A 13,748-nucleotide genomic window follows, 5' to 3' on the forward strand; every position below is an offset into this window, starting at 1 on the left:
CACCAGCCGGTTTTGACGAGACCCTGTAACCAAGACTTTTTTAAGAGCCTTCATGTAAGCCTTTGGGACTCTAGATTCCAGCACTTTGCATCTCCTGAGCCCCAGTTACCAAACAAACAGTGTCATAATCACACCCAGCCTTCTTGGCTGACATCCTGAGATTGAAACTTGGATTTCTGCCACAGATGTGCCAGCAAATCCTGAACATGTGAACATGGGCTTATGCTATGAATGGTAGTAGTGATCGGTAGTTCAGAAAGTAGCGGGACATTTAAAAAGCAAGTCATGGATTCTATGTTTTACAGTTATTTACTCTCTAGACATTTTTTTTAAATCTCGAAAAACCTCAAACTTCTACTCACCGAGACACTGAGGCCAGTCTTTACGTAGTGAACACTTTACCAAACCTCCGACGCACACACAGATGTTACATGTGTCTTTCTTCCAGGTTTCGCTATCCTGATACTCTTTCCCTTCCCAGAAACATGTGGTCTGTCGACACTCACAACTCTCCAGAGCCTTTACCCGGGCCTGGAGATCCGCGTTCTATGGGCATAATGGTAATTAGAGATTTGCATCCTCCTGCAAGGTGGCAAGGAACTCCCATGTATAATAATATTACTGTAACTTTTTCTACACATATAGAAATTGGATTTAACGGATCAGATCAAATCACATTGAGCTGTAAGGGATTTTATGTATCTGGCACCAGGCGTATGAAAGCCTGAGAACAAACAATTATGTAAATCTCTAAAACAATCCATCGGTAACACCTCATCAGCTCAAGGCTGTTAGACTCTGGCATGAAGTGATTCAGGCAACGAACAAGAGACTTCGTCCCAAGTTCAACAAAAAATATCTACAAAACGTAGTTTACTAGGATTCCCCAAAGGACGACTTATAAATTACATTCAGTGTGAAAATATGTCAAAGTTAATTTCCAAAATGCTCAGGCCGGATTCATGCAAGCTTGCTTATGTGTATTTGTGCCCCCATTAGCACCACGTGTATGCGAATCAGGTGTTGCAATCACATTTTTTAGGGATCCTGCAGATGAGTGTGTATATATAGATACGCTTGTGAACGTGACGTAATAGCGCTCTGAAGAGAGCACTCTCTTCGGCTATTAAGAGGCGTAACTTGAAGCTTCTGGGCCCCAATGCAAAACCTGTAACAGGGCCCCCAACTATAATGCTTTATTCATAGTACTGAGCTCCCTATATGGAGAAGAGAGGCCTTATGGGCCCCCTAAGGCTTCTGGGCCTGGGTGCAACCGTCTTACCATTAGCTACATCCCTGCCAATGAATGTATTATTATTCAGCCAACTAGGTCCAGGCTATGCCAATGTAATGAAGAAAAGAAATGTACAGTATAAAATAAAAAATATGTAGCAGGAAGTGAAAACTAGTAAAACCAAACCAGTAAAACTAAATAAAGTATATGGGAAAGCAACCCATTTTAATTTGGTTGAACTGACCTGAACTTTCACCATGTCAAGCATATTAGTCAAACCCTGAACAACTTCCTCCAGCCTTCGTAGTCTTTCCTCCTGAGAAAGAAAAGCTGAGGGAGTTTCACCCTGCTGCTGCTGATAATGCTGTGTGTCAGACACTTCGGGGGCTCGAGGCTGCCTCTGTACATCCTCATCATCCATGTGTCTCTCCGAAGACAAGGAGAAAGGAAGAGGAAGAGAGTCTGAAAAAAATAGACTTTGATCACGTTGAAGTACTATATAGACAGATTTATATATGTAGCTAAATAGAAAAAAAATCATTTACTAGATGGAGTTGTCAGAATGATGACAATGTGTGATTGTAAAGTTGATATAAGTAGATGATTACAATATCAGAGCAAAAGGATGGTGACGGGCATTTGTTAATACAACCATCCAGCTTCTCATGTTCCGTTCTGTTCTGTTAACCCCTTTAGTGGCAGGTTTAGTATTACCATGTCATGCCTCACAGGGTAGGTTTTTTTAAATGAGTCAACAATGCAATTTAGGACACACAGTCACTGTGCCACTGTACTACTTTGACAGTTGGTATTATGGTAGGGAAATCTCCGGGGCTTGCTGCGCTGAGTATGCAGTAAAAACCCCAGAAGATTTCAAATGACAGCTCAGTGCTCTGCACATTTCAGCACTAGAGCTGTCCACGAAAATCTTCCGGAGTTTAACTGCATGGTCAGTGCAGCAAGCCCCGAAGATTTTCTGGGTGTGCCACTAAAGGGGTTAGTTGAGCGAAATCTCTTCTCTGCATCATAGAAGCGTCTAGTGGTCAACAAGTTCTACTCAAGCAGATGAAGGGGTCACTACACACAAATAGCCTCATAGCCTTTTTATAGGCCAAGGTCCACTTTTTAAATCAATGGGTTCTATTCTCTGCATTTTGTGGGCAGGATTTTCCTGCGCACAAAAACGAGCAAAAGCATGTGCATCTGCACGCATACATGTGGATTTTGGTGAGGGATTTCCTGTGCTTTTGGCTGCGTAATATGGAATTAATTCGCTCATGTCAAAGGACCCTAACACTAAATCCCCACATACAAGTGTAGTAATACATGACCCCCTCTAGCAGCTCTTGGTCACATGGTTATGACATCATCTACACTGTTGCTACTGCAAGACATTTGATCTTTGCTATTGTCTGTGCCTGTGTATATAGATGAGGACCTTCACCCAGGGTTGGAGATATGTGAGTGATCTCCAGTGTTCTTTGCTGGAGGGGACTGATCTGGCAGGGAAATAAAGGACTGTGCAGCCATGCTATGTATGCAGAGTTCTCCCGATGATCAGGCAGTGGTCAGGTGTCTTTGGATCAGTACTAGTGCATTATGTCTCCACTGGAAGTATGGATGGAGACATGGGTTGGCCGGCCAGAGTGACAGGGAACACTCAAGTAAAGCCCCCTGTAGCACTTTAGCTGTGATTAGTGTCCGGCCGGCACTGTGGTGGGCAGCTCTGCCAAGGACTGACAGCTGCTGTTTGAGCCATTTGAGATCTGGGTTCTTGCCTTGACGAATTGCTGTAGCATCAGTTCAGCATCCCATAGGGTGACCCTGGACACATGGCATACGCTGAGGAGCTGGGAAGGCAAGATGCTAGCTTGTCATGGCAGCACTTACCAAGCTCCCTCCCGGAGCGACACACACAGCCATGGCCAGGGCAGCACTGGGCCTTTTCCGGACACCGCCGGCATGGGGATGCCCAATAAACTGGGGAACAGGGGTCGTGGTTGTCACAGGTGATGAAACTGTTCTGGTACCCCCCAGCATGAACTTCGGTGGGTAAATAAATGAGCCACAAACAGTAGTATAGTACCTCAGCTCCCCGGGAACAGTCAGGGCCTGGAACAACGTTTACTTGAAGAATAACTATAGCAATACAAGGCACAAATGACAGGCTTGAAAAGTACAGGAATTAGAGAAACTAGAGTACCTCGACTTAGCGGAACCCAGACTTCAGGGTGCTTGAGTGTGAACAATGACTGTATAGTACCTCCACCGGCAGTCCTAGACTTCAGGACGCGCGGGCGTGAAATAAATAATTGAGTACCTCTGCACTAGGCCTTGAAAGACTGCACTCGCTCACTGCTCACTCTCTCTCTTCGGGGGGTTCACTCCATCATCATTCCTTAAACACGCACTCTGGGAAATCTCTCCTCCTACTCCATTCTTCACTACATGAGGGGTGAAGGTGCCCCCATGTAGCCCGTACTCTTTAACAGGAACCCAGAAGACATGGACCTCACGGCCTCTGGTCGTTCCTCACTGCCAGGGACTTTCCAGAAGTAAGAGCATGAGCTGCCAGAGCATCTTTACCCAATGTGGAAGACACCTAGCAGGAGTGGCTGCAGGTCGAGTTTCGGAAAGGCTTCCAGGACATGGCCACCTCAAACCACTGACACTGGAGGAGAGATCAGATAGCAGGAGCTTGCCGCTGAGCAGCTGCAGCAGATAACTGCTTACACAAGTTTGCCTGTCAAGAGATACAGCAGCAAAAGCATCTACAGTGGGACAGATAGAGCAGCTTGCCAGCAGCACCTTGCGTAGGTATGGTTCCAGCGGTCATCTTTTGTGTCCAGCGGCGTCAACGTGGCCAAGCAGGAGTAGCCGGCCATCTGATTAATTTCTATTAAATGCTATAAATCATTTAAAAAAACAGCAATGATAAATCCCTCTATATTTATTCTGCCTTATATACACTATCCTACCAAATGTAATTGGATACCTGAGCAAGAATCAAAAGTAGTATTTATTTACATATGTTAATACTTAGTGGGGCTCCTTTGGCCCTAATGACATTGGATACTCTTCATGAGATACTTTCTACGAAAGTCTGATACACTTCAGCTGGTATTTCCCTAAATTCATATTTCAAACATCTGATGAGTTCTCTTAGAGAAGATGGATAATGTTCATATTTCCTGACCCAATGTTCCACTTTGTCTCAAAGATGTTCAGTAGGATTCAGATCGGAACTCTGTGCAGGTCAGTCTATTTGTGAAACATCCATATCCTCAGACCAATGTAAAACAGTGTTGGATTTGTGACAAGGCACCTTGTCTTGTTGAAAGTATTGCTGACCATTCCCAGAGTATTGCCACATTGTTGATAGAACATTATTGGCTAGAATGTCAAGAACGAACACCTCCGTGCTCACGTTTCTTGCAATTACGGACCAAGACTATGGTACTTAAAACATCTCCAGACCATAACGGAACCTCTGTCGCTCTTCAAAACCTCCTGTAAGTGGGATTCCAGAGACTGGGCAAAATTTTGCTAATGTTATTGCTATTATTCCAAATGTCCATCTTAATCATCAAACTGTACATTCGTACTTTTTTGCTGACCTGCATCTTCCACTGCTCAACTATCCAAAGACGACGCTCCTTGCACCGCTGTAGATGGCCCGATGATGGATGGCTTGTGTACAGCAGCATAACCCGTATAACCAATAGCATGCAATTCCTGTCATAAACTATGGCTGACACCTTCAAAGGTTTGCATCTTATGTATCATGGCTTTTGGCACATGATACGATTCATTCTACTTGTAGGGCTATCCAAATACTTGGTTGGCTATTGTACTGTGAATTATGGCAGAATATGATGTAATATATATTTGAAAAACAAAAATAAAATATGACATAAGTATATAGCATCGATGCATAGGTACATTGAGGATACATCAGTGGAGACATTTACATAGACATGGAGCATAACACCAATCACCACTGGCCAGAGTAAAGGCCCTTCTACACGGAACGATTATCGTTCAAAAAAATCATTCAAATGAGTGAAAGTGAATGATCCTTCAGTATTCACTTGGTGTAAATAGACCCTAATGATGACTCTATGCACTGTGATGATGTATAGTCTGCATTCTTAGGGCTCCTTCACACAAGTGTATATGCAAGTGTGCATGCTTCAGCACAACATATGTACGCTATGAACGAGGTGCTTTTGCATGCATGTCTACGCATTGCACCGTACATGCAAGCCTGTTCATATATGCGCATAACAAACCCTTGTCCTGATTTGAAAAGGCTATTTAACCTAATGAGGTCCAGATATGTTCTTTTCCCCGTGGTTTGTACAGTGTACTACGCATAGAGATTGCATCTGCGCACCTCCCATAGACTTCAATGGGGACCTCTGCTGTTCAAATGCACAGGAAAATAGAGCATGCTGGGGGTTTTTTCTACACCTGCAAAAACGGCAAATGTGTGTGAACCTATTGATCTCAACGGGTTCTATTCTCTGGGCAAATTTTGTGAGCGCAAATCTGCTTGCGTGAAGGAGCCCTTAAAAGCAGTTTTTTACCTCCCTATATAATTTAATCATAAGAAAAAAACAGCAGTTCTTACATATAGCAATTATTTGATATGGTGATCCAAACTACATGCACAGGCGCGCAAGCTAGCCACATCAGCGTGACGTCTCAAGATGATTTAGTGACTATATCTTGAAAGCAAGATTTACATCTTTAGGAGGGGTCCAAACGGATTTGCCGTGGAATTTCTATGTGGACTGTCCGCATGAAAATTCTGTGAAATTTACAGTTGCAGCAAAGCGGATGGATTTTGAAAATCTTGTCCACAAGCTGCGGAAACAACCCACACAAAACCCGTGTGAAAAGTGACATGAGGTGCGGAATTTAATTCCACAGCATGTCAATATATTGCCGTTTCCTCTGCGGAATTCACCTCTTCCCAATGAGGAGGTGAATTACGCACATTAATATGTAATAAAACTCACTTTAAAATCCCTTTTGGAAGCAGGCTTTCCCCTGCTGATCTGCAGTGGATTGCCCGCTGTAGACATTCTGATACAAATCAACCCCTGTGATGACCCAGCCTTTCAGGTCATGCACACAAACATAATATGCGGTGAGTCGAATCAACAAAAGTACATTGATTTTCATTGACCCACTCACACAAGCATTTTTTATTATGTATTATATGTGCGTAAAATGTTCTATTTTACAGCGTTTTATGCGTGTACAGCCCTACTGTTCTTTATGGGTTGCGTATTCAATGCTGTTCAAACGCAATACATTGCGTATGTGCAATGCTGCTATGAGACAGAGTAGAGAATTTAAAAAATAATAGAAACAAGTCACACTGCGCATGAGATACGCTGTCATGCGCAGTGCATGATCACTTCCATAGCTTCCGATAGCCAACTCACGGTTGGCTCCTATGGTGGAAAAACGCTGCTGATCCATGCAGCGTTTTACACATACGGCCGTGGGAATGAGCAATTATTGTGCCAGAAGATCTGCAATCACAGTTTCGACTATCTGAAACATTTGCATGTTATGTTTACACGCTACACTGCTCAAAACAGATGATTGTTATTACTTAACTTGTACACATCATCACAGTATGCAGGCAGGTCAGGATGTACAATACATGGCAACAATGTTTCTATTCCATACTTCATTCCACAATATTTAACAATATGCTTCTCCTATGTATAAAGGGCAATGTTTCCATATACACAACTGTGCCCAGTTTACATAAATAGGAGTGCTTGTGTCTGTGTGTGGAAAAGTTTGTGTTGGTCTATAATAAGTTTCTAGCCCTGGAGCGGGTTCCATGTCAGTATGAAGAATAAGCAGGCTCCTCACACACCCTCTGACCTCACTCAATTCACCAATAGGGCTGATACCTCCGGTGGGACAATACTCAGTTTGTTAGCAAGGGGGAAGCTTTGTTTGCCTAGGAAGCCAGACTATATACTGGAGCCCTAATTGTGGAGTAGACATAGCTTGTTCTTACTAATAGCTCTATATGTATGAACATAGCCTATAGCAAGCTCATAAACCCCACATCTGGCACTTCTACACTCTCTAAGAAAAGAATGGAATTTTTATTTGTTTGATTTTATTTTTATGTCTCATATCTATACAGAATGAAGTGCAAAGGAAAGTTGGACACTGGGGACACAGTAGACTGGGGCTCAAGGTATATTTGTGCAGTGCACGCACCAGCTGACCTCTTGTGAAGTATGAAGCTTGACTGTCAGCATTGTATATTTCATTCCTGGTCTGTCACGAAACAAACTGGCCAGCATTGACTTTCCACTGTGTAGCCGTTGACAGAAATATCCTGAAGTAATGAATAGAGATGCGGATGTGAAAGATGGGGAGGGGGGTGAATGGGGTTATGAGGAAGGGGGTATGAGCAGGAATTCTGATTGATGTGGGAAGTAGGCAGGGCAGAGAAGCTGGTCTGGTTGGCAGAGATGAAGGAGTTTCCAAGGCTTTTTAATTAGAGTAATGAGGCAGAACTAGAAAGGCCTAAGCTAGTGTATGAAGACAGGGATGAGGAGATAATTCCATAGGCCATCCAAAGAAATTATGGGACTCTGCATAACTACAATTCTAATAAGCAATTCTTTACAAAGTTTGTACCAAGTTTTCTAAACATAATTCTGAATTTTACTTTTTAGTATTCATAGCTTTTTTATGTGTGGATTGTTATCAAATGGCATGTGAATTATTGAGCATTTTGGCTTATTAACAAAAGAAATAATTACTCTTTGGGTGGTCATTTTGCACATGCAATGTGTAGTGAAGCAGTAGATTTTCCTATCCAGGGGTTAAAAAGGTGAAAAGTGCATTATTAGTTATCAGTTGTACATATAGAGCCAACATGGTCCACAATACTGTGTAGATGAAATATTCACATTGGTTTCTGACCATACTGGGGAGCTCAGTTTTATTTCCCTTTCCCCACAGACACAAATTCACCAGAGCTAATGGCATCAGAAATAAGTGAACTTTCACCAATTAACACTAAAAAAGTAACGGATGGCAACGAGCACTTCTTTAATGAACCTTATCCAGGTGTAAAATAAACAGTGCTGTACAAAAAAACGAAACGCGATTTATCTTTTGTGTTTACTTGAATGTATGCAGATTGTGACCTAGATTATGTATGTGCCAGTATGCAGTAACAAAGCTGTATGTGTGTGCGTTTTTTAAGACTTGCATTGTGAATAATATTCCTTTCATCACAGTACAGCATGTACAGATAATGATAGAGCGCTTTATACAATTTGGGTATAATTATAGTTGTTATTATTCATAGTTAGACAAACACTATGAAGTATTCCTCAGAGAATTATAGCATCTATTCACTAACAAATATAATCAATTATGCAAAATGGTTTTTTTATTCTTCTTTTTACATAAAGCAATTCAGTCTTAAGGAAACTTTATCACTAACTCACCTGAGCGGTTCTCACAATGCCAGGGTCTTTTAGAGAATCCAGTTGGGGCAATCTCAGCTGTCTGCCAATAGCCCTGGATAAAGATAATAGCATACCAACAATAGCAATGATAATAACATAATTAGCAACACATATTTTATTTGGTTTTCCCATTCTGTATACATTGTAGCTAAAATCATTTTTTAATTGTCTTATTTGTTTTCAGGTTCTTATTCTTTGATGTTTGTGGCTGCACCACTCATAGGTATCCATGACAATACGCCTTGTATGTACATCTGTGGCCAAGTCCAGCTCTTGTTACAGTAAGGGCGGCTTCACATGAGCGTTTGCGCAAATACACTCACTGTATAGTAAGAATCATTTTCAAGCATCACAATTAGAGATGAGCGAGCATACGCGTCCGAGCTTGATACTCGTTCGAGCATTAGGGTGTTCGAGATACTCATTACTCGAGACGAGCACCACGCAGTACTCGAGTCAATTACATTTACTTCCCTGAAATGTTAGTGCCATTTTCTGGCAAATAGACATGCAGGGAAGGCATTACTACTTCCCCCAGTGAGGTTCCAGCCCTATCCCACCCCCCTGCAGTGAGTGGCTGGCGAGATCAGGTGACCCCCGAGTATTTAAATCTTTCCCGCCTGCTGCTTGCCTTAGACACACGCTGGCAGAGATTAGCGAGGGTGCTGCTGCTATAGTTAGAGTGTTGGAGACTTTAAGAGCCCCAACGGCCCTTCTTAGGGCCACATCTCACCATGTGCATTACTGTTGTGGCTGCTGTGAGCAGTTTTGCACTTTTTTTTTTTTTTATATCGGACGTGCAGGCTATAGCGTTCTCAGGCTGCAGTCTGTACTACGTAGTATAGTGGCAGTATTGGTCAGGCAGGGACAGTGGGTAGTGTACAAGAACCCCAACGGTCCTTCTTAGGGCCACATCTTACCATGTGCATTACTGTTGTGGCTGCTAGGAGCAGTTTTGCACCAACTTTTTTTTTCATCTTCGGCTCTGCAGACTATTGCGCTCTCAGTCTGCAGCCAATTATACAGAGTATAGGGGCAGTACTGGTGAGTCAGGGACAGTGCTAGTGTGGAATCCTGTCAACAAATACCCCAAAAAAGCACCTGTTTAGGGCTATCTGTGAACGTGTGCATTTCACTCGGTGGCTGCTGGCAGTTGTAGTACCTCACTATGCAGTGTGTGCCTCCGGTTCCTCCTCATGGCAGACGCACTTATAAATAGACAGGAGGGTGGTGTGGCTATGCAGCCAGTGTGTGGCATGAGGGCAGCTGAAGGCTGTGCAGGGACACTTTTGTGTGCGCTGTGGACACTGGGTCGTGCGGGGAGGGGGGGGTTGGGCAGCATGTAACCCAGGAGAAGTGGCAGCGGTGTGTCCTGCAGGCAGTGATTGTGCTTGGCTGCAGGCAGTGATTGTGCTTGGCTGGAGGTAGTGTGGTGCTTAGCTAAGGTGTGCCTTGCTAATGAGGGTTTGTCCGAAGTAAAAATTGTTGGGAGGGGGGCGGCCCACTCTTGCCGCTATTGTGGCTTAATAGTGGGACCTGGGAACCTGAAATGCAGCCCAGCATGTTGCCCCTCCCCTGCCCTATCCGTTTCTGTGTCGTTTCCATCACTTTCGTAGGTTTTGCAGATTTGTATAAGTGAAAACCTTAACGAGCATCAGCGATATACAAAAATGCTCGAGTCGCCCATTGACTTCAATGGGGTTCGTTACTCGAAACGAACCTTCGAGCATCGCGGAACGTTCGACTCGAGCAACGAGCACCCGAGCATTTTGGTGCTCGCTCATCTCTAATCACAATCCTTATTCCCAATCATTATTCAGTAAAAGCAGTAGAAAAAACTCTAAAATTACTGATGAAGGTCTGTCCAGCAGTGAGTAGATCCAATCAGACTTACAATATATCTTTTATTTTATCTATTCTTGGGCTTGCCATGTGGAGCAGTGAGTAAATAGGGACCATGGGGAGCGATATATGTGAGGAGGAATATGGGGGAGAAAAGAGGGGAAAAAGGAGCAGTCTGTATGAGTTAAAAGGGGCTGTAGAGAATAGACTGTGTGAAATGACGGACGGGGGCCATGGGAAACAGTCTGTGTAAGAAAGCCTACTAAAAGGAGCAATCTGTATGAGACAGGGGGACATGGGTATCGGTAACTGAAGGGATTATAGGGAGCAGTCCTTGTGAAAGGGCCATAGGGAGCAGTCTGTGTGAGAGGGAGAAGCAATCCGTGTGAGAGGAGGACATAGGGGAAGGTCTACACTCTAGTCTCAACCTTCTTACTACAGGGATTGGAAGTGGATGAAAAGCATTTTTATTCATGGGCACCCTGTTTCAAAATGGGACCTGATCAAGAAAACTGTCCCAATTCAAAATGTGTGTGTAAAAAAAAAGCTGCTTCTCATCAACATCAAGTCCGGTAGTGCTTCTGTCTATAGTGGTTTCTCTTTCTTTTTTATTTCAGAAGACACAGAAAATAATTTTTCTCATGACCCTTTTTAATGGCTACAAGTTCCTCAGCATAAGCTACTGATGTACCCATAACAGTTTGCATGCCACAGACACAACTACCTACTAGAAATATCCTAAATTGTCATCCCAAGCATCCACCTTCTAAATGATGGTAATACTACAATATCAGGAGGATGGCTAGATCATGGAGAGGAAATTGAAAAAAGCAGGAGTTACACTTACCAAAAATTTACTGTCCTTATTTCCTGGGGTGCTTGCAAAACTAATCTGAAGATCCAGAGGAAGAATAAGGCTAAGTAATTCCTCTTCTCCTTCCTTACGAAATACTACTGGCTCTTCACAATCCAGGAAAAGAGTAACTTTGTGGATGTCAATATTCAGTGCAAGTTGTGCCCACTTGGAGCCAGAAAATGGTGTTCCACCTGGAAGCAACAGAGAAGCTGGTTCCATGGTCTGAGGAGTACGGTACTCCAAGCGTAATTGGCCTGCCTGGGTGTCAGAGACAAGGCGTAAAAGAGAGTGGCCATCTTTCTTCATGGCTGCTGCAGACAAAAAGGCCAGCAATGTTCCTTGGTTGTTTCTAGCCTGCTTAGCTACAAAATGTAAACCAATGGAGCCCTGTGTACTGGATAGAAGATAAACAGAGTAATCCCAAGGTAGTGTTAAATGGGGAACGCGTGAACGGAATTTCCAGGCTGGAGAACCGGGGTCCCGTCCTTTGGTTTTGGTAATTCCCTTGATAGAACGAGTAATGTTCAAAGCTTCCAGCAGATCGATAACTGAAATAAATATGAACAGATCAGAATTACCAAAGTGACACTAAGGAATATGCAAACAAATAAGATGAAGTGCAATGATTTTTAAAAAATATTCCTATTTAAAGGGGTTGTCCCGTGCCGAAACGGGTTTTTTTTTTTTCAATAGCCCCCCGTTCGGCGCGAGACAAACCCGATGCAGGGGTTTAAAAAAAAAAAACGGATAGTACTTACCCGAATCCCCGCGCTCCGGTGACTTCTTACTTACCTTGCGAAGATGGCCGCCGGGATCTTCACCCACGGTGGACCGCAGGTCTTCTCCCATGGTGCACCGTGGGCTCTGTGCGTTCCATTGCCGATTCCAGCCTCCTGATTGGCTGGAATCGGCACACGTGACGGGGCGGAGCTACGAGGAGCAGCTCTCCGGCACGAGCGGCCCCATTCAGAAGGGAGAAGACCGGACTGCGCAAGCGCGTCTAATCGGGCGATTAGACGCTGAAATTAGACGGCACCATGGAGACGAGGACGCTAGCAACGGAACAGGTAAGTGAATAACTTCTGTATGGCTCATATTTAATGCACGATGTACATTACAAAGTGCATTAATATGGCCATACAGACGTGTATAACCCCACTTGCTTTCGCGGGACAACCCCTTTAATATACTTGCTGAAAAACATCCTTAAAGGGGTCGTCTCACGAAAGCAAGTGGGGTTATACACTTCTGTATGGCCATATTAATGCACTTTGTAATATACATCGTGCATTAAATATGAGCCATACAGAAGTTATTCACTTACCTGCTCCGTTGCTGGCGTCCCCGTCTCCATGGCTCCGTCTAATTTCGGGGTCTTCTTGATTTTTTAGACGTGCTTGTGCAGAAGGGTCTTCTCCCTTCTGGACGGTCCGGGCACGAGTGGCGTTCTGGCTCCTCCCCCTTCTACGCGTCTTCGCGTAGCTCCGCCCCGTCACGTGTGCCGATTCCAGCCAATCAGGAGGCTGGAATCGGCAATGGAACGCACAGAGCCCATGGTGCACCATGGGAAAAGACCCGCAGTGCACCATGGGAGAAAACCGCAGTGCATCCCTGGGAAAGGACCGGCGGCTATCTTGGGAGAAGAATTTTATAAGTTCATCTTTCATCACATCAGTGAGTAGCAAGCGGTTTAAAAACCGCTTTAAAATGCTATTTTATGCCAGGGGGGTGACAGGGGGAATGGGCTAATGTAAAATTTGGATGTTTGCCGCGAGACAACCCCTTTAAGGACAAATGAATGACCCTATAAAAATAATGTATGTAAGTTACCCGAAGACATCAGATGAACATATATGGAGAAAAAAAGGTATTGTGAAGTTTGAATGCATTTTTCTCTATAGTCATCATGAGATGAGGGAGATAGTAATTGTGATAACAGAATGATAGATGCATGGTGTGACTGTATCATAGCTCTTGGAAGGAATACTGAATCTTTTTTATTCAAGGCTAATCCTGCAATAGAAAAGAGAAGTCATGAATAAACTGTTCCAACTGTAGAGCAAAATTGTGCAATAGGAGTCAATTATGTATGATTGTGTATTACATAACAGTCTGCAAGAATCCTTCTACCTTACATACAAAGTACAGACTATAGAATATGTATCTACAGAGCAAAAAGGTTTCTTCTGTTTAGGTGGGCTTTTTAAACCAGCTATGTATTCAGTGCTGTATGGTATACACCATATTTTTGTGATGTCTCTTAAGGATAAACTTCATTTCTTTAAATTCT

The 13,748-nt window shown here is 43.5% G+C and overlaps 1 protein-coding gene across 1 annotated transcript in view; it reads right to left on the bottom strand.

Moving 5' to 3' along the window:
• Positions 1 to 13,748, bottom strand: part of KCP (kielin cysteine rich BMP regulator) — a 140,146-nt gene that overhangs the window by 109,966 nt on the left and 16,432 nt on the right. Inside the window, exons 2-5 of the mRNA XM_066592182.1 lie at positions 11,450 to 12,006; positions 8,740 to 8,812; positions 1,479 to 1,696; positions 363 to 546 (exon numbers count right to left, since the gene is read on the bottom strand). Coding sequence (XP_066448279.1) covers positions 363 to 546; positions 1,479 to 1,696; positions 8,740 to 8,812; positions 11,450 to 12,006 — 1,032 coding nt within the window. The remainder of the gene's footprint in view (positions 1 to 362; positions 547 to 1,478; positions 1,697 to 8,739; positions 8,813 to 11,449; positions 12,007 to 13,748) is intronic.

Source organism: Eleutherodactylus coqui, chromosome 2 (genome assembly GCF_035609145.1).
Source record: "Eleutherodactylus coqui strain aEleCoq1 chromosome 2, aEleCoq1.hap1, whole genome shotgun sequence".
Lineage (NCBI taxonomy): Eukaryota > Metazoa > Chordata > Amphibia > Anura > Eleutherodactylidae > Eleutherodactylus > Eleutherodactylus coqui.